General features: G+C 43.6%; 1 protein-coding gene across 1 annotated transcript in view; it reads right to left on the bottom strand.

Annotated features, from left to right (window-relative positions):
- Positions 1-22221, bottom strand: part of faf1 (Fas (TNFRSF6) associated factor 1) — an 86940-nt gene that overhangs the window by 25899 nt on the left and 38820 nt on the right. The window contains exons 8-12 of the mRNA XM_080017749.1: positions 21705-21791; positions 6140-6235; positions 5894-6017; positions 5725-5788; positions 5285-5366 (exon numbers count right to left, since the gene is read on the bottom strand). Of these exons, the coding sequence (XP_079873875.1) occupies positions 5285-5366; positions 5725-5788; positions 5894-6017; positions 6140-6235; positions 21705-21791 (453 nt within the window). The remainder of the gene's footprint in view (positions 1-5284; positions 5367-5724; positions 5789-5893; positions 6018-6139; positions 6236-21704; positions 21792-22221) is intronic.

Genomic DNA, 22221 nt, shown 5'->3' with positions numbered 1-22221 from the left:
AATGGGCAGACTGGTGCGAGACAATAAAAAGGCAACAGTAACTCAAATAACCACTTATTTATTTTTGGCTTAAACAACATGAAAGCATGGATCCATCCTGCCTTTTATCAACGGTTCAGGCTGGTGGTGGTGGTGTAATAGTGTGGGGGATATTTTCTTGGCACACTTTGGGCTCCTTAGTACCAATTGAGCATGCCACAGCATACCTGAGCATGCCACAGCATACCTGAGTATTGTTGCTGACCATGTCCATCCCTTAATGAGCACAGTGTACCCATCTTCTGATGGCTACTTCCAGCAGGATAATGCACCATGTCACAAAGCTCAAATCATCTCAAACTGGTTTCTTGAACATGAAAATGAGTTTGCTGTACTCCAATGGCCTCCACAGTCACCAGATCTCAATCCAATAGAGCACCTTTTGGATGTGGTGGAACGGGAGATTCGCATCATGCATGTGCAGCCGACAAGTAACTGCAGTAACTGTGTGATGCTATCATGTCAATATGGACCAAAATCTCTGAGGAATGCTTCCAACACCTTGTTGAATCTATGCCACGAAGAATTAAGGCAGTTCTGAAAGCAAAAAGGGGTCAAACCCGGTACTAGCAAGGTGTACCTAATAAAGTGGCCAGTGAGTGTATATACAGTATAATCATACATATATACATACGGTAAGGGGGCGTGGCCATTGCAAACGCTAGTGTAGTGAATACTGACAGACTGCAGGAACGAAACTGAGAACGGTGATGAGATGAGATGTATAGTGTATACATAATGTATATAGTGCATATATACATACATATATACACATATATATATACACATATATATACACATATATATATGTGTGTGTGTGTATACACACACACACACACACACACACACACACACACACACACACACACACCCACACACACACACACGACTTTTACAAGGGCCAAATTGTGATGGCTAGACGACTTGGTCAGATAATTTCCAAAAAGGCAGGTCTTTGGGGTGTTCCTGGTATGCAGTGGTTAGTACCTACCAAAAGTGGTCCAAGGAAGGACAACCGGTGAACTGGCCACAGGGTCATGGGCGCCCAGGGTGCGTGTGCAAGATGCACTATGGGAAGAAGGAAAGCCGGCGGAGGCACTGTGATGCGCTGGGCAATGTTCTGCTGGGAAACCTTGGGTCCTGGCATTGATGTGGATGTCACTTTAGGCGTTGTCGCACAGCAGCAAGTTTTTCATAGTTCTAAGAACTAGTTTTTTATGTGTCAACACTGCAGGTACTAGGAACGATTCTTGTTCGTTGAACTCTGTTTTGAGGAACTAAATGATAAATAAAGAATAAAGAATAACCAATAAAAATAGTATTTTCATTCTAGATGTATTTTATAAATTTTATTTTCCTACATTAATTGAAAAAATGAATGTGTGCCCCGTAATCCCCGTGCGGTGCTCTGATGCGAGCCCTTGCCTTGTTGGAAGAAACCTTAAAATGAGGCATTGTCAATCTAATATGAGTGAAGATCCAGCAACTGCATTGCTCATTTCTCGCCTAAAATTTGTTCAGAAACAGATTTTAGTGGACTGATAAGGTGAAATAAGTGAAAGTTACAGAATAAATACCAAGCATCTGTGGGATGTGCTGGAACAACAAGCCTGATCCATGGGGGCCCCGCCTCAAAACTTCCAGGACTTAAAGGATCTGCTGCTAACATCTTGGTACCAGATACCACAGGACACCTTCAGAGGTCTTGTGGAGTCCATGCCTCAACGGGTCAGAGCTGTTTTGGCGGAATGAGGGGGAGCTGCACAATATTAGGAAGGTGGTTTTAATGTTGTGGCTTATAAGTGTATATATATATCTATATATATACAGTATATATATATATCAAAAGGAAGCCAAAGCGAGAAGAAAGTATCATATTTTCACTTTTAATACTTTAAGTAAATTTAAGAGCGAGCGCTTATGTACTTTTACTGAAGTAGAAATGTGAAAGTGGTACTTTTACTTTTACTAGAGTAATTATGTCTCAGGGTATTTGTACTTTTACTAAAGTAAAAAGTCTGATTTCTGAGTACCACAACAGTCCTCTTTTCCATTTAACTGACTTTTGTAGGAGAGAGTATGAAAAATTGAGAGGAAAACAACAACTATGGTAGAAAAACATTGATCTTAACTTTCTTTGTTACAACAGGATACGTCTGGGAGGCAACAAATAGGCGCGCGCGCACGTACACACGCACGCACGCACGCCATTTATTCTGAAATGGCTGTTTGCTTTGTTAAGGCAACATGACACCTGTGAAACAAGTGTTTGTTTAGTTCTAAATTAGTCTCTGTACTACAGGTCATGAGGACGGGCAGGTGTATATTCCAACCATAATTATCTGTAGGATATGGAATCTTAAAGGTACATTCTGCTCCCATTCTGCTTCCCAGGGTCCTTCAAGAGGTTCTAGGGGGTCTGCAGAAAAACGATTAATAGTTCCATAATTGCATTTATAAGACATTAGGAGAGTTAAAGAATGTAGAACAATGACTGTTTTGATAATAGTTTCATTGTTATCTCATTAACTCCAGTATGGCCAGGTATGGGATTTTGGACTAAATCATATGATATCTTACAATCAAAGTCAAATCAAGTTAAGGGCCCTTGATGTGAAAAATGTTGGGAATCATTTTGATAGGTGACCAGGCATGGAGGTGTCAGGAGCCACAGGCGTTATGCAAACTTCAGTTTGGAACCAAATTTGAACTGTGAAAGATGACATCAGATGAGATCAGGAGAATGCAGCGCAGACATGTACTGTAGAGATCTTGAAAAAAGGCCGAGGAGAAGAATGTTGTTCTTCTGTGTTGATGTAACCCTCAGGCTGCTCACATTGTGGCAAAAGCCATCAACGGCCAAATCAGCTGTTAATCGTTTCCAGTTGGAGGATAATGGTAAATCAGCTGTTCATCGTTTCCAGTTGGAGGATAATGGTAAAATACAAATTCCAAATTCTAATGAAATTATAAAATAAATTATAAATTAATTAAATTATATTTGCCTTATGTGTTAGCCTCATGTGCTTAGAGGGAGTGTAAATCAATGAATTCATTGCAATTTAAGGTTATTTATTTACTGTGTAAACAGCTAGAGCCACAACATTAGAGAATATTACACAGCGGTGCTCAGGGTGGTCCTCCTCATGTTAACACTTTTACTTTGTTTATTATGTTTGTTTAAAAATTCCATTAAAATTGTATCAGAATCCCTAAAATCATTTTACTATTTTCTTTTGTTCAAGAATTTCTCAACTGTGACAGACAGAAATGTGCTTTCCTTTTAGGTACTAGTTGGCAGACGCTATTTGTGTTGTATTGCGGGGATCTTGAAATACAGAAAGACAGATAAGGAGAAAGGGAACGCCGGATAGAAAGAGGGCAAGAAAGACATCGTTCCATGGATGGCAGGCCCAGTTTGGAAAAGCAAACACTTCAAAATGAAGAGCTCAAATGACTGATCCAGAGAGACCCCCCCCCCCCCCCCCCCCACACACACACACACACACACACTTGGAAAACTCTTTCAGATCAATGGTCCAACCATATGGGTGGTTTCCAACACCCCTACTGAAAACATTTCCTTGTTTGGGACATATTGGGCTCCAGACTGATTGATTATTTAATGGAGCACAGGACAATTCTTAATGAGAAGAGGGAATTAAAAGAATAAGGAATTTAAACTAAACGTAGACAGATAGACAATCATCAGTTTGAAGCCCTTTCTTTTAGTGGTTTAGCCTGTTACATGCTATAAAATGGATCTCAACATTAGCCACACTAGCCTGGTACACTTACAGGCCTATTAGAGTGTAACATTGAGTTAAACATAGCGGTCATCAGCACAAACAGGCATTAAGTGGCCAACAACACTTCTGGGGCTATCAATTTCTCCATCTCCCTCTCCAGCGCTGCTCTTTCCTCTTGACTCGATGGGAGCTGTCGCCGGAGCTTTCAGAGGATACTTGGCAGCAACAAATCCTTGAACTCCCCTCTCCAGCAAGGCTATGAATTTTGATGTGTCTTTGTGTGTGGCGGACAGAGTAGAGCGGTGGAGGGCGGAGGAGAGCAGGGTTAGCGTGATTAACCGCTGCGTTGATGGGGATTTAGAGAGGATCGCCGCTAGTGATGGGTGGCCTATCTGTCTGTGCGCTCTGACTAACCAGCTGATCCCCAAGAGGGTTAAGCTGAGCTCAGAGGCCCAGAGCATTTTCATTAAGGATGGATTGAGTCTCAACAACCCCGCCACCACCAAACACACCCACACACACAGACACACACACCTTCAGAAACACTTCATCAAATGTAGTGTTTTGCTTAGTGATTAGCCTCTCCAAGCCTTTGAGAGAGTGAGACTGATTTCCCTGGATATAAACCCAAGCGTGTCCTCATTCTCGAGTCAAATCTGCCCCATTCTAATATCCAGTTAATGAGGTAGGGCTTTTGACTAGCTACAAGAATGAGGACAGGGACAACTAGATCCATTCATGTTAAATGTAGAAGGGCAGAGAGATACTGAGTTAGACAGAGAGAGAGTCAGACCAATGGACAGATGTCAGGATGGATGGTTTAGACAGAGAATACATAGAATTGTTTCTTTTGCTTTTTCACCCGTTTACTCAAAATGATCCCAAGCTTCATTCTACCGCCACAGCACAGTTGGCAGGCTAAATCAAGCTCACCCAAAATCAAATTTAACACAATGAAAATGAATACTATTTTTGACACCCTGTGCTGTGTCGGGGATGGCGCAGTGTGTGAGCACTGGGGATGGGGGCCATATTGCACTGGCTTAGAATAGGAGATGAGGCAACTCGCCAAGCTTCCCTCTCCCTCTGTACTACTTATTACTTCGTTATTCCTCTCATTGTCATTCTTACCCCCTCTGCCATCTCTTTCTCACTATTTACTCTTGTCTACCTTCTTTACTTTTTCCTTTCCTCCTACCTTCTCCACTCTGTGCTTCCCATTTCTATTCCTCGCTGAACCCACCATCCCCTTCCTAACATCTTGCCGTGTCCTCGTAGTCTAATGAGACTGTAATCCACACAAGCTGTCAGTTGATACAAGGCTCCTTAAAAGGACAAAGAGAAGATGAAAAGAAAAAAGAAACGGCTAAAAATAAAATCTCGTCTGTCTGGATGAACATTTGATAAGGGTTTTAGATATAAGGATATCAAATGGTGGCTCGAACAATTTCTCCATACAGTCACGCAGGGATGTAGCGAGGTTGTGTGTGACTTACATCTCTGGCTCTGCCATAGAAGGCCTCTTGAGATGCTGCCTCCAAAGACCCGATGAAGAACATGGGATGGATCTCTCCATACCTGCAAGACAAAAAAATATCCCTTAGAAAGTATTGGCAGCATTTCTTGCGTGTGATAGAGGTGAAACGACTAACTATAATTTTTGATTGATCGGTATTAATCAAATTAAAGTTAAGTCCTTTGTTTCGGGATGCATCATGAAAATATGTGGCATTTATAACTTCTTCTTGTGCATACGCCTGTCTTTGTTTCATAATTCAAAAAGAGTGTCATAACATTGTTTTCTACCTCAGTAAACCGTTGTACTCTAGTTGAATGGCCTAAATTAATAGTAAATATTAATCAAATTATCAAAAAAAATATTGAGAGGTTAATTAAAAATGAAAGTTATTGTTCGCTGCAGCCCAATTTTACACACCTTGTTGAAAATTCGGTAGTAAAGTGCAGTAAGGCATCATCTTCATTCTCACTATTCTCTGGCACTGTGAAGAGACACATCAAAATTAAATAACAAATCAACAGCTCTGAAGATCTTAAGCAACACAACCTCTAAGGTTGAAACACAGTCATTGCCATTCTGCACGTACTCATAGGTGATTTCCGACAACTTGAGGATCCCACTCCAAACATCTCTGAATCGTCCACGCCAAACTCTGATGCATCCTCAAAATCATCCCCCTCACTGTCGCTGATCATATGGACATCTGCACACTATAAACGTTATTGAGAAAATTGTTTAAGTACAATGACAGTAGAAACAGTCTTATCTCAACATGTAAAACCCTTTTAAACTGGCATTCATTTGGTAAATGTGTGTACATCCTTGTGTGTACCTCTTCTGTGGGTTCCTGGGCGTTGGCTGGGGAAGACCTTCTACACACACTGAGGTGATGGCAGGGATAACTGATCCCAGAAACTGCTAATGTCATCTACAAACAAAGAAAAACATGTGGAATGTGTCATTCTTTTCAATTCAAGTTACCAAGCAAGAGGTTAAAAATCACATTACATTATGTCATTTGTATGTATGCTGTATGTTTTTATTTTTTATGAAAGTATGTTAGACTGTCAAGGGACAAAGGAAAAAAGATGCTCATGGGGTAGACAGGTCAGTGCAAGTAGGGTTGAGGTGTAGTGTGAAGAAACAAATAAATGCAGCACAATTTATTTGTGCTGCATTTATTTGTTTCTGGTAAGTAAACCAATAAAAAAAAGATCTTTAAAGGGGACCCATTATCCTTTTCCCTATTTTCTGTCATATATATAAAATGTTACTGTGGCAGACCAAGGGGCGTGGTTAGGCCGCGGCTGCAGAAGGCAGCGGGGCTTCTTTCCCGCGGCCACACAGCTGTCCTGAAAGGGCCGGATTAGCGTCCAAGTGGCACTGTTTGGTCCGATTCGGAACAGGGAGGGTCGGTAAGCAGATGTGCCTGTTGTGCGGCACGACGGGTCTGGGAGCAGGGGAATCCCAAGTGGGATCTTCCTGGGTCCCATTGACTTTCCCCATGGACGATTTTCCGCTGGAGCAGTCGCTTGACGATCCCCTGTGCGTGGCCTTTGAACGGGTGATTAAAATTGATAGCAGGTTGGTGCGCACAGATGCCGTGCTTACCCACGTGTGCTTTTCGGTCATCAGGAACAGGTTGTAAGCCATGACACTCAGTCAGGAGAGGAAATAACCCAGTTGTTGGTTCCGAGAAGCCACCGGGAAACGTTTTTCCAGGCGGCTCACCATAACCCGATGGGCAGTCACCTCAGACACGATAAATCACTGCAGCGGATAATGGCCTGCTTCTATTGGTTGGGCAATATGGGCAGAGTGGTGCACCGCATATCCTGAGTGCCAATTAGTCAATCTTCCAGCTAGTCTCCTGAGTCCAGATTCCTGAATTACGAAATCCTGACCGACCAGGGCACTTCCTTTATGTCATGCACACTTCAAGAACCTTACGGGTCACTGGGCATCCACTCAATTCGGACCAGCGTTTACCCTCCTCAGACCGATGGTCTGGTGGAGCAATTTAATAAAATGCTGAAAACATGATTCGATGTTCGTTCACGACGATAGCCATAATTGGGACAAGTGGTTGGACCCCCTGTTGTTTGCAGTGCGGGAGGTTCCCCAGGCGTGCATGGGATTTTCTCCTTTTGAGGTCCTTTTCGGCAAGCGATCCCATCGTGTGCTACACCTAATTAAAGAAAACTGGGAGCCTAGCACCAGTAAGAATAGGGTACGGTATGTGATGGACCTCAGAGCCAAGTTACACGCATTGGGGCAGCTGTCACAGGAGAATTTGCTCCAGGCTCAGGAACGTCAGTCCAACTTATACGACACATGCATCGGATTGGTGGCTGGTGAAATGGGTCCTCTGCATTTGACCCATCCTGGCTTGTCCTTCCTCTGGGGGGGGGGGGTAGCAAGCAGCAGTGGGCAGCATACAACGACGCGCCCGGGGACCTAGTAACATGTCCATCGCTGGTCAGACGATGATGATGGTAGCTCAGGAGGTACAGCTGGTCGTCCAGTAATCTAAAGGTTGCTGGTTTGATCCCAGGCTCCTCCTGCTAGCATGCTGTAGTGTCCTTGAGCAAGACACTTAACCCCTAATTGCTCCTGATGGCTGCGTCCGTCGGTGTTTGAATAATTGTAAGTCGCTTTGGATAAAAGCGTCTGCTAAATGCAATGCAATGTAATTTAATGTAATGTTGTGCATGTTTTTGGTGGGGGTCCTTACTGATGTTACATGGAGGAAACCCCATGTGAGCACGGGGAATCGAACCCATGGAGTCGAACCCTTCTTGCTGTGAGGCAGCAGTGCCACTGTACCCACTGTACCCGCACCCCCTCTATTCGTACCCACTCACCCAGGTGTTAGTGTTGCTCCCTACGTCCAGGTCTAAATTGCTCGTAAAGTGGCAAGGGCCTTTTGTTGTCACACGGTGGGTTGGAGAGGTCGATTATTAACACCCATAACCCCTGTTTCCATCCAGGGGGTCCCTGTGGACACTGTGGAGGAGTACAAGTACCTGGGGGTGTACTTCAATAACAAGTTGGACTGGACCAGAAACACCGAGGCAGTCTACAAAAAGGGCCAAAGCCGACTCTATTTCCTACGGAGGCTGAGGTCCTTTAACATCTGTCGGACGATGCTGAGGATGTTCTATGAGTCTGTTGTGGCCAGTACGATCTTCTTCGCTGTCACATACTGGGGCAGTGGGCTGAGGGTCGCAGACAGCAACAGACTAAACAAACTAATCAGGAGGGCCGGTGATGTCGTAGGAGAGGAGCTGGACACCCTGACGACTGTGGCAGAGAGGAGGATGCTGTCCAGGCTTCAGTCCATCTTGGACAATGTCTTACACCCTCTCTACGACACACTTCAGGAGCACCTTCAGCAGAAGACTCCTCTTACCCAGATGCACCACAGAGCGCCACAGGAAATCATTCCGGCCTGTGGGCATCAATCTCTACAACGCCTCCCTCAGAGAGTCAGACACCCCCTCTCTGTAACCTGACCTCAAAACACGGACTTCCACTTCTGCACCTTCTTTTTTTTGCACATTTTAACTGTACATTTTACACTTTACCATGTGTATATAGATATGTTTATATATATATTTGTATATAAATATATTTCTTAATAATTACTATATGTTGTATGTAAATATGTTGTATGTAGATTTGGAGTTGTAACAAAAGTAATTTCCCCCTGGAATTATTAAAGTATTTCTGATTCTGATTCTGATTATGAGGTTTAACTGTCTGACAAGCAGGGTCGACTCAGATTTATCACCTGGACCTCCTAAAAGAATGGAGGCTCAACGAAGGCGTCTGTGGCTCTGGCCACAGCAGTCATTGAGCAGGATGAGTTGGGGTCGGAGGTTCCAAAGGCGGCCGATCGTACCGCGGCCCTGTTTAGTGACCCTGTTTGGTGAAGGTGCGTTCTGGGCCATGTCGCCTGCCCGAACATAAATATAAGATCATGCAGGCGGAATTAGAGGCCATCCTGGACATGGGGGTGACAGAGGAGTCCACGAGTGACTGGTCTAGTGAGTGACTGGTCTAGCCCCATCGCGCTGGTGGGACCCGATGGGTCGGTCCGGTTCTGCGTGGACTACCAAAAGGTGAACACGGTGTTAAAGTTCAATGCCTACCTGATGCCCCAGGTCAACAGACTTCTCGGCAGTTAGGTGCAGCTCATTTTTTCACGACACTCGATTTAACCAAGTGATACTGGATGATTGCCTTGTTTACATTACATTTACATTTAGTCATTTAGCAGACGCTTTTATCCAAAGCGACTTACAATTGTTCAAACACCGACGGACGCAGCCATCAGGAGCAATGAGGGGTTAAGTGTCTTGCTCAAGGACACTACAGCATGCTAGCAGGAGGAGCCTGGGATCGAACCAGCAACCTTTAGATCACTAGACCACCAGCTCTACCGCCTGAGCTACCATCCCCTTGTCTCAGGGGTCCAAGGAAAAACCTGCTTTCTCAACACAGTTCAGGTTGTACCACTTTCACAAAATACTGTTTGGGTTGTTCGTTGCCCCAGCCACCTTTCAGAGACTCATGGACCGGGTCCTGTGTCTGCATTTAGCATAGGCCGTGGCCTACCTAGACGACGTAATCATTCACAGCGACACGTGGAAGGGGCATATGCAGCATGCGGGTGCAAGGCTTGAGTCCCTGAGGCAGCCGGGGCTCACCGCCAACCCAAAGTGTGCCATGGGGGGGAGGGCGGTATGGTATCTGGGGTACCACTTGGGTGAAGGCCTGGCCGACCACATCTTGATAAAACCGCTGCAGTGCTGTTTAACCCAAACTTCTCTCTCCCCCATTCTGTCTGCAGACCTACGTGTCAGACAGAGGGCTGGGTGTGGTCCTGTCCCTAGAGGTGTTTGGAGCAGACCGACCAGTGCTGTACCACAGCCGCAAGCTTTTGGAGCATGAGTCAAGAAGGAGTGTCTGGCAATCAAGTGGGCCGTCCCCTCGCTCCATTATTACCTCCTGGGGCGCGGCTTCACCCTCTATTCGGACCATGCCCCGCTGTAGTGGCTCTACAGCATGAAGGACACCAACGCGCGGATGACCCGGTGGTACCTGGCTCTCCAGCCCTTTAAGTTCCGGGTGGTCCATGGGTTGGGGGCGTAGATGGTGGTGGCAGGGGGAGAGCTGGTTGTCGGCCGGACGGCCTCCCGGCCTAAGTCGAAGGGTGGGGATATGTGACGGATCAAGCGGCGTGGTTAAGCCGCAGCTGCAGACAGCGGCGCGGCTTCCTTTCCGCGGCTGCACAGCTGTACTGATTTCGGCCGATTCGGGACAGGGCCTTTCTCATACAGTTTTTGACCAAAATTAGCGGGTTTAATCTTTTTTTATTTTTTATTTGGATAAACCCGCTAAAATAGGCGATTGGCGCCTTTCCCATTGCCAGGAGAAATGCTGTTCTTTTTTTTTTTTTTTTCCTGGTGTGTCACGTTTGATGTCATAAACACACCTGAAAGAGGGCGTGTCATTGTTCTAGTGTGATTGGGGAAAAAACAGTAGAGGAGACAGCAATGTAAACAAACAACGACATTGAACTGTAAAAACTTGGCAAAAAAAATGTCTCATCACCCAGCGACTCGGATCGTTGGTATAGCTAAACTGGATGGTCCTCCAGCAGCGGGGAGCCGTCGTCTTTTCTCCGGTTCGGAGACCAGATTGGTGTTGTGTTGAAGTGGCTCGGAGCCCGGCGGGAGTGTTGTCCCTTCGGAGCGGTCTCCACACTCAAAACATTTCACGGCCCCGCATGCGGGAAAAAGTCATTAACTTCTGATTTTGGATTCTGAATCGGCTGTAAAACGATCGAATGATACAGGGATATTCCTGTCTATTGACGAGGCAATGTCCGAAACTTCAACACGCGTCACATTGCTGAGGTAATGGGGCCAAAATTACCGGGTCGACAGGTTACATCAGAGCCGATCGGAGCTGGCGCCAAATAAAAACCTGTGTTTATTGCAGGGTCATTTGACCCAGGACTGAAACCCGGGTGTTACTTTCCCACTAATGACAAGTGCTGGATTTAAGCAGGTGTTACAGGGTTTTTGGCGCAGTGGGAAAGGGGTATTAATGTTTGTCTTGCAGAGGGGGATCGGCGCATGGGGATCGTCAGGAGCTCAGGAAGCATTATTCCTCTTGCGCCCCGATTGATTGTCATTATTATTATTGTTTATCGTTTTGCCAGCAAGCCTTTTTGTTGATTTTTATTAATAAACTCTCACCATGACGGCGCCCCACTGCCAGAAAGACTGCGTCTCCCTCCATAAACCCATACTTGTGGGTAGACTCGTACAGTTACAATGTCGGATGTTCATATTAAACGTGGCCTAAGTGTCAAATAATGAGGTAAACTATTGACAAAGTAATTGCTGTGAACAAAACGCTTCCGACGGCTTTGAGAGCTCGGTTTTCAAAGATCCTTTTTTATTGTAGATGTATTTATTTATTTTCCAAAGTTTACATGAAATAAAAAAATCCCCGCATCTGAGAGTCAAGGTGCGTCACGGTGTCCGTGTCTCCAGCAAGCCTGGAGCACGGCCACCAAAGTCAGAAACCAATGTTTTAAATGAGGCCTTGTAGATCTAATATGAGTGAAACTCACCAACTGGATTGATTATTTCTCGCCTCAAATTTGTTCAGATAGAGTTTAGTGTACTGATGAGGTGAAATCAGGGGTCCCCTTGAAAATTCACAGTTTATAACTGTGATCAATATCGCATTTAAAGCGTTTGCAGCCACTGATGATGTTGGGTGTCGTTGATTTGAGTGTATCCTCGACAATGATGATACACCCACCCGATTAAGAACAGGCTTCCTCATTCGGCCTTAGTTTTTTATTAGTTAGAGTCTTTGTTTTGTAGTCTGTGTCTAGTTCACAAAGTGAAGTGACAGAAGTGGTCAATATCAACAAATTACATTTTTGAAATTGCCATGCACTAATCGTAAAAAGGTTAACCTCTATAAACTCCCTCCCTGACTGCCGGTTAAGACTAAATACATAGTCGACGCGCATTTAAAAGGTCGATGGGTCTAGGATACACTGAGAGCTCTCACCACCAGATACAGTTTTGGAACAAAGACATAAAAATCTCTCTAATCAAGGAAAAATGTTAGCAAGGTTAACCTCCATCTGTAATATCAGTTAATAGTGCTGGTGGTGGAGGCTTCTAGCGGGAGAACACCAAACTAATGAGCTCTTAGACCCAGGGCTGGAAATGTCAGCATTCAGCAGGGACTCATTACAACCAGTCTCTCCAGGCAGAGACCCTAGTGGCAACAACAATACAAGCAAACCTACTGCAGGATAAAACATGGAACCAGAGACGCTTCCAATGTAAACGGCACCATGACAGATTTTGGATCAATTCCAAACTTGTGATATCAAACCTTGCTGATTAAAGTCATAAAATAATATGTGTCAAATTATTTTTAATTAAGTAAAAATGTTTTTGAATGTAATTGATCAATCATGAAAATGTATTTCCGCCACATGTAGCAACCCCTAATTATCTCGACAGAGACCAATAACACGCCAGATGATGACAGTGGTGAACCATTCAGCTGTGAGGTAAGCGCACCTCAGCGTGAAGCTTCCAGCTTCTAGTGTTTTCTGTCACAACTGCAACAATGCTGCGCCCACTCAACTACTAATTGTGAAGCATAGGAGCTACAGATGCCAATCCTTTTCTGGGAGAGTGAACCTCTAAGCAGCGTGACCAAACCAGGGCCAGTCGAGATAAGAGGCAGCGAGGCTGCTTGTCCCCATCAGAGGTCCTGTGATCTGCTCTATTGTCAGGTGCCCGCACACACAAAGAGCAGCTGGACATTGTTGAATCAGGAGACGATTACATGCAACGCCAATTGAGTCTGAAAAGGCCAAGAGAGACTGCAGGAGTTCCTATCTCTTTAAAGATTTAAAGGTTTCTTCATGCTGGCTTCGGCTTGTATGGCAGCAGAGAATAGTGTGTCAACTAGACCTTGTCTGCAATACAGACTTTGTTGTGAGCGCTGTGTATGAAGCTTTCACTGATAAGAACCAAAACATCTAACCAAGTCACACGCTGTTTGTACACTCTCTTTCTACCCAATCTATTCAGTCCAAGAAAGCAAGGCGGCAACAAACCACATTATAAACATATTATGTCTTTACGACAGAGACTGATGTCTCTATTTATCACAGAAAAGTGTGAGCCTGTGCAGTCAAACCTTGCCGTTCTCCAGCTCCCCCGAGATGATGACCTTCATAAATGTATTTCTGATTTTAAATTAAATGAATTGTTTACATGGAGACCTTTCTGAAGGGGGATAATAAACCCTATCTCTTCGTTCCCCAGGAGAGGGACAATCATTTTATTATTTGCTGGAGTCTGGGGATAAGAAAAATAAAGTAAGCTAAGGGAACACAGAAATAGGTTATAATATTGACCATTGTGTGTTAAAAGTCCCTCCAGCTCAATATCGAAGGAGAAGATATGAGAAATACAGTATCTCCCCTGACAGATAAGGAATGAATAATATCCCGCTAGGTCCCCACCCCATCCATCTCTCCCTCTCCCTGTTGTCTTAAGTAAAGAAAGCCACCCAAAAACAGCAGTGGTTAGATTGAGAATCAGGGTTAAAAGAACAGAATAAGAGAATGACTCCGTGCTAAAAGGTGCACCGTCTCATTGGAAACAGTTTGGCTTGCATGAGTTCATAGCCTCGTTTCAAAAACTCCTAAAGATAAAAAAAAAAAATTATAATCTGTATATATATTTTTTCCCCCCCAGCACTGCCTGGGACAATATTAATATCCTTTTACATCAGGCCTCAAACTGTCTATCAAGCAACACACCAGCAGAATTGTACAGATTGTGGAGGAAGAAACAGATTGTGTTTCTGGTCACCTAGTAATTAGAGTCAAGCTTATTTTGGCAACGAGGAGTCAAAAGGTGTCCCAGTTAGGGCAGTATCAGGGGAACACCTAGGGAGAACACTTAGCTCAATTGACTTCTCCAAGTTGATGTAACTTAAGATGTGGCACTGTCCATTGTGACCGTCATATTTTCCCCGAAAGAAAAACTTTACCAATGAGGAAAATTGGAACAAAACAACATTTCCCTAACACTATAAGTAAACAATGCATTTTTTGGCCTAAAGCAAAGCTGTGAGCCTAAGGGCTGACTTAGCCTTGAGAGCAGGACAGACTTGGCTATTGAGAGAGACAAAGCCATACAGGGTCCAAGTCTTAGAGATGTTAAGAAATGGCTGCAATTCCATTCTTCCTATTCCCCAATCGAGTGGCAATCAAACGTGAGAATCTTAACAGCGGCTGCCGAAAGGAACTCCTCGAACCCTCTCCCCAGCAAAAATCACAATGAGAGGCTTTCCTCTGAGGGCCTAATAAGTGTCTAAATAAAGTTGATCACTTCCCCTGTCAATGGCTGCCAGGAGGGCTTCGGCTGACATGGATGCAAAGAGGGGAGGAGAAAAGAGAAAAAAAGTTGAGTGCCTCTCAATCCTCTTCCTCGCTTTGACCTGCTGGCTTCTCTCAGTGTTGAGATACACATGTGCAGCCTGGCAGCTCAGTGGCGAAACTGAAAACAAGGCTGCAGCGCCGCAGGGCACGGGGGCGAGGTTAACCCCTGAGTGACCCTCTCACACATCTCCACACAAAGGAACTGGCTCCTCTTTTTTGGATTCTTTTAATTAACACTTGCATTGAGGCTGGAAGCATTCAGGGGCTGACGCAGGGAAGGAATTCTCTCTCTTCCTAACCCCTTTGCCTCCCCAACTCCTCTCTAAGCCTTTCTTTCCCTCTCTCTACTTCTTTTTCCTCTCTTTTCTCCCTTCATTCTCTCTGTGTTTCATTTCATCCTTTTCTATTGGGCAGTGTTTGGATTAGGTGTCTGGCTGTGAGTGTGAGATAATTACTACTGACAGCTGCAATGATGGCAATCACAACCCCACTAGCACCTTAGTCCACCCTTTGATGGAGGTAGTAAGGGTGAGGGAGAGATAGAAAGGTCTGCAGGTATCGGGAGATACATTTTATACTTTTGAAAACGTTTGATACTGTTTGATGGCCATATCATCTCTCCCTTATTCAATTACATATTGCAGGTAAGTACGATGTATTGGTACAGGGCAGTAGTAGGCATTGGGTAGAAATAAGGTGGCTTATAAACTAGATTCTATGAAATGTTGTCATAACATTTTCCTTTAGGTCAGATGGCAAGGTAACCAATTTAACGATGACTTTTTACCAATAAACTTCAGACAAGTAAGTATGAGAATTTTCTTGGATTTCTCTCTACAGGTAAGTATAACAGGTAAGTATGAAGTAAGTTGTAAGTATGAAGACAAGTATTAGGTCCAGCGGTAGGCTTACAGCTTTATAACATTCAAAATGTTGACACTGATAGTTAGAAGTTAGAAGAATGATCATATCATAGTACAAAATTTTCTAACAGACCCTAAACAGCAAAAGCACAGGATATGAACTATCCTTTGAGAAAGTAGCTAAAGCATAGACTTGAAGGAAACTGAAAAGAAAAAGAAAGACGCGCACGCACGCACGCACGCACGGACGCACGCACGCACGCACGCACGCACACACCTAAAGGGCAAGGTAGGCACAAAAGAAAGCTGGACCAGTAGGATAGCCAACAGTGGGTGTTGTGGTTCTATGTCTTCAATTCAGTTGCCTCATGGGCAACAGGGGGTTCCAGAGGTGACCCGGCTAATGAGGAGGAACATTCCCAGTCGCACAAAGAGACAACAATGTCCTCACTACAAGAGCTTCAAAGAGCCCTGGTAGAGGGAGCTGGAGTGAGACATATGGGCAGACAGAGAAACTAACTCCTGTACCGAGAGTCACCTGATGGCGGCACTTGGTGGGTGGAGTGGGAGGCTAGGGTCTGAGCTTATGGTTGAGCCCTGTTGCTATGGTAACGACCAGGCCCCTTTAATAAGCCCTGTTTCAAAGAATCTCATCAGGTAGAAGAGGATTCCATAAATGCAAGCTGGGTGGTGGAGGGAAGAGCCCACAGCACCTCCAAGCCCACACCATTAATTCATTAGCAAACACCAGGAAACTCTGCAGAAATGTCATCAATTACTGGTCGGGATGAAGGTATAGAAGGACGAAAGAAAGAAGGGACGGATAAAAAGATGTGGCAACGTAATAAGGATTTCCCATTGTCTGCTTATCAATCCTACAGGTGTGGAGGAAAGGTACCAATCATAAGAGCTCAAATGAATGCGAGGCTGACAGAAGTCAGATGGAATCTGCAGTGACCAGGCCTGATGCAATCGGAAGAGTCAGAGGAGAAAGTAAAGGTGCCGTGCCTTAAACAGAATGGACAGTTGGCCTATTGGCCTTGGAACCAAACGACGATGATGTCAATCCCCAATGTTGTCTTTAGCATTCCTCAGAAAGGTTTTGACAAACCACTGGCATCACATGGAGATAAAGTGCCAGCCGTAAGTCTGCTTATGTTGGCAAATAATAGTTAAGTATTTGTTTCAAGCCACTTGGTAGCACCAAATGAGTGGGACCATCTGAATGTTGGAGAAGCATACTTTTCTGCAATAACAAATTAACAAATGAATGCTACCTAAATTGCACTGATGCAATAACCCTGTCCATCTGGTGCTTTGCGCAGGTTAGAACAAAGGCAAATGCTATCTAATCTGCAAGTAGTTTGGATAATTCTGTATGCCAAAAATGAGCATCAGCTTAGATGACCATGACTCTTAATACAATCTTTCCAACACAAAATACGTTATTATTTTTCCCAGCACATACAATAACCCTGTTCAGTGAATGAACTGATCTGTTGTTCAGTGTTATTGGAGTATTATCCGTGCTGATCCAATTTCAAATCTTTCTGCGGCCTTCAATGGCCCAAAGCACAATAAACAATGAAACACATTGAGGAGACAGTATCAGGGTAGGTGACGTAAAACAAAGAGCTTGTTTCTTTTAGGTGAGAAGGTGAGCATTAAGTCACAACAAATTAGTATCCTGTGCTTGTGTGACACACATTCAACAAAGAGTGCTCGTAGTCAAATGTCCTTTTTCTCAGGAAATGGCAATTCATATAAATCACAGATAGAATGAACAATTGAATCAATTAGCTGAACTACTAGTGTCTGTTCAAAATGTAATACTTTTAGACATTTTAACGGCACAGGTTAAAACAACGTAAGGACAACTTTGCAAAAAAAAAAAAAAAAAAAAAAAAGCACCAAATGGGAAAATATAGGCATATCAGAACCTCAGGAGGATCAGTCGAGTCCAGGTATCTTCTGTCAATGATTCAGTCCTGTTTAAGCGGACTGTAAATCCTGTATTTCATCAGCACCTCTTCACAAACAACATTGCTGAGGAACGGCACTTATTTATCTCTTCATCTTGGAGCGAGAATGTGAAGCCTGCTTGATCTGCCAACCTTGCTGGCCGTCATGTAGAACTGACTGTGGCTGAAGAAGTCTCTTGTGCAGAAGACCTCAACACGGTATAGTAACTGCCCCTGAGACTTATTCACGGTCATGGCAAAGCAGGGTCTCGCCAGAAACCGCTAACACTGCAGAGTGAATGGGAAGATATTGTCAGATGGGCTCAGGGTATGCGTGGAATGAGGAGTGTGCGTCCAGCGTTGACACCAACCACAGATGTGCTCATCGAAGTAGCATCATCACCATCACCATTCCCACCTTTAGATTTTGATATGTACTTGTTCACCATGTCAACTTCTGAGTTAGTCGGCCACTATATGATGCGCTCACATAGCCACTTGGGGTTGGCAATGTTGGTCCGGATGGCTATATTTAGGCATAACTCTGATGTCATGCATACCACTGTCCACTTTCCACAATGGAAGATGAAACTGCCGGTTAAAGTCATACACCGGGGAAAGACACTCTTTGTGATTCAGTTGCAGAGACCTGAAGTCCCGCCCTGCTGCTGCACAGAGCTGAGCGGTGTGTTGTTTGTAAATATTAGATGTGTCACTTGTCCAAATTGCACCAAGTTTGACACTGCACATCCTTGGGGCCTCAGCAAAACACCCGCCAAGTGTGAGGTAGATCGGATGAACGGTTGTTGAGATAATCGAAGGCCACTCAGACATATAGACAGACATACAGACAGGCAACAGAGATTCCTTCCTTTATAGTTAGATAATTAGACATGCCCCCCTTGGTGTGAAAAATTGATTTTCCACCACCTCTGTATGAGAGTGTGTTGTGGTAATTGATGTGTCAAGTGGCAGCCTAAGCAGCAGAAGCAGGCAGACGTCGTGTCCTACTGCGTTGTGAACGGAACTACCATCTCCAGCCAACTGCTCCATTAGCGCTGCTGTAAAAAATAATGAATGCACCATCACCATAATGTGCACACACACCCACGTTTAAATAAATCTCGACATACAAAACCACCCACCCGCACAAACCTCTTAATAAGGCGGGCAGGGCTAAGTACTAATCGATTCTCACTTCAAGCAGGCTAGTGTGTAAAGCTCAACCTAATAGGCGGCTTGTGCATGCCATGTTTATTGGTTCAAACCCCATGAGATGAGACTAGGCTAATGAGGTAGGCATTGGCGCAGACTTCCTGCCCAACTGGCCGTTGCCCTGGGCTTTTCTATGTTAATACCACCAGACGTTTCAATAAGAGGGCTTGGGGTAGAGCAGAGGGAAATATTACACTTCTCGCTCAGTGCTTTTTAATATCTTCCCATCCAAGAGACACTGCACATCCCCGTTAGCCTGGTGCCGACCTGGCCTATGATGTCACTATGAACTGCCATCCATTCATAATCAGGTGCAATCACATCTATGACTTTTGCCTTTATGCATGGCTCAATGATAGTCTGAAAAGGTACTTTAATCAGTTGCCTTTCATTGTTTGTATTACTATTATTATTATCATCATCATCATTATTATTATTCACTAAGAGGAAATATGGATGAGGTTGAAAGTTCTTAAAACAACCACACTAAAATAGTGTTGACTAAAGGTGGTAAAAAGTGGTTACACTACAATAATGCACTTTCAGTATTTTTGTAAACAAAAAGGCCAACAGTTAATGAAAGTTTATAAAAAAAAAAAGTAATTGGAGATTTATACAGTGACTAGCAGTTGTAGTCCCATTACATAAAAGGAAGTTATATTGCTACATCGTAAATCAACAAGAATTAAACTCTATACTGAGGCCAGTTATTATAAGACATCCCCATAAAGTGCTTTCCCAATGGAACTGAGAGGGTTGGATTTTAGTTGCGGTTGCTACTGATCTCCTCACTAAAAGACTGGAAAGACAAAACTAACAATAATACATCCACATCATGGCTGTTTGGTTTGCGGGGCAGTCAGGGGCTTTACAATTGCCTGGTACTTGCTATGAAGCAACAAAACAAAGCAAACCATTTGAAAAGAGGAAAAGCATGCATCAGCTTTTGTCCTTCATCCCAACTGTACATCATTACCAGTACAGTTTTCAATCCGTGTCATCTATGTAAATATAATTTATACATATAATGTGAATGTAAACAACACTGAACACTTGAATGTATAATTAACACACACATTGTCTGAGATGCTTTAAGGCTCCTACACCACACAGACTTTACTTGGGTGGGTCGCCCAGGTATATTTACAGCTGCCAACATTTACATTTTTTTTATCCGACAGAGAGTGACGCCATCAGCAATCGATTTTAGAAGACGCGGACACGGCTCTCTGTAGTGCTTCAATCAAACTGATGCTGTGTTCTTTGGAACCCTGAAAACTGTAAGTGATGCTGCTAAATTGTGATTGTAAACATCCTTTTTGGTATTGGCCCAGAATTTCACAATCAGTGCATCCCTATATATAAAATATTCAATACTCAATTGTTTAAATTAAAGTGCAATAACAGGCACGCATTATATCTTCTTCCTTTAAACAAGATAGTGAATTTAAAAAATACAATTTTTCTGCCCCAGTAACTGAATTTAATTCCAATAGGTAAGCAGTATCAGGTTCAATTTCTCATGTTTGAAACAAACCAAATTTCAAAAAATCGGTTCAGAATTAAGCAAGTCACCGTCGATTCTGTAGAGAAGACTGCATCTCTCAATACACATCGTATTTGTTTACTAGGGGATCTTGAGTGCTCCAATATGGCGGACAAGCAGACGTATAGCGGTGACATAGAGCAGCGGCCAATGAGGTAATTACATTTCTACAGTATATTTATGGTCCCTCCTCTGGCTGCCGCTGTATCCACAGCTCATCCACAACATGTAAAGTAGCAGCAACATAACAGCGCCAGCAGTAAAAGCGCCAGTAAAACTGTATTTCCCGATGATGGTTAAATTTTGCAATTACTCTGTGGTTCACATGCGTGCCGAACCGTGGGGTGCAATCTGTACAAATCACAGATCAAATAGTGGTTACACCACTATTGACAATAGGTGCCAGTCACACCCAAAAAAGAGTGTATTCATCCAAACAGTGTGGAGAAACAGAACATATGATGTTAAGTGACCACAAAGAGGAATATATGGAAAGTTGAGAAAATTGACTTTGCATTCAAATCACTTCTGTGTCCTAGAACCATTTAAGATCTAATCAAAACAATAAAAACCCCAGGAAAAAAAACAACGAGCAAAAACGAATTCTCCAAAGCAAACAACAATCACTGAAATATAAAAAAGGGGGCAGAATGTTAGCTAAGCGGTAACACAAGAATGTGTGCACAAAAGCTCCGCAAAGTAGCATAATAAACCAGCCCATACAATTAGCATGGGAACACATATGCTGTCAAAGACGTACCAGGACAAAAGGGGTCAGGGGTTCCTCAAGGTTCTGTATGTGAGCTGCCTCTGATCAGTTTGACTGTGTAGAGGCTGAATGGCTGGGAAGAGCGACCCCAGGGCGGGAGAGGTCAGGGAGACTCAATGATGTGAGCTTTAATGTCCACAGATAGAGGACATGGGACGAGAACCCTCTTTGACATCTTAATTAGCTTCGACATCTAACTCTCCCACTTTGGACAGATGTGTTGCAGCATGGACACAATCGTGGAACAGTTTCGACCGCACTTTACTCTTCCCAACATATTGTACCAAAAGGCCAACGTGTGTGAAGAATAGACTGTAAGCGTTGTTTTATGATCGGCTCAACAAACCTTCAGAGGACTGACTATTTATTAGAACTGCTCTTCTTGTCATTTAAAGGAATTTGAGGTGAATAACTGGTGGAAAAAATAGCCATGGCTGTTGAAGCATGTTCTATAGGCAGGATAAAAGTTATGGCAAAGTTATGTGAAGCTGATCACTTTCTGACAATAATTGACAAATGTTGTATTTGCGTATCTTACAGAGTCATCAGAGGCTGAGGCAGGCCATCCTTCCCACTGCTGGTGTCGCACTGGGATGTTGGTCAAGTCTGAAATGTTCCTTTTTACCTGCACACATAGAGACAAGGCAAGAATAACCATCTACTCATACTTACAAAATTCATATTCCTACTTTACAAGTACTGTAAATTACATTCTTGTAACAATAAGGGGAAAAAAAAGAGGTTAATACAATTTTTGCGTATTTACCCTCCAACTCCAACACCAAAACCTGGAGGTCATCAGCTGTAATTATACCATTAATAGGGAACTAAACAAATTCAATTATAATTAAATAACATTATAACTAAATGATTATGAAGAACCAAAAATGTGGTATGGAATATATTTCCACAATAGGATGACAGCAAATCACAAAGATTTGAATATAACACACAAACTGAATAGAGAGAAGCCCACGGGGAATAAAAAAGGTGGAGTGAAAGAACTAAGGGGAAGAGAAGCCGAAAGAACCAAGTAAATGAAAAAGAGAAAAGAA

This window comes from Zeus faber (assembly GCF_960531495.2).
Source record: "Zeus faber genome assembly, chromosome: 1".
Lineage (NCBI taxonomy): Eukaryota > Metazoa > Chordata > Actinopteri > Zeiformes > Zeidae > Zeus > Zeus faber.
Note: the sequence above shows the minus strand (reverse complement) of the source record. Positions and strands in the feature narration are given on the sequence as shown.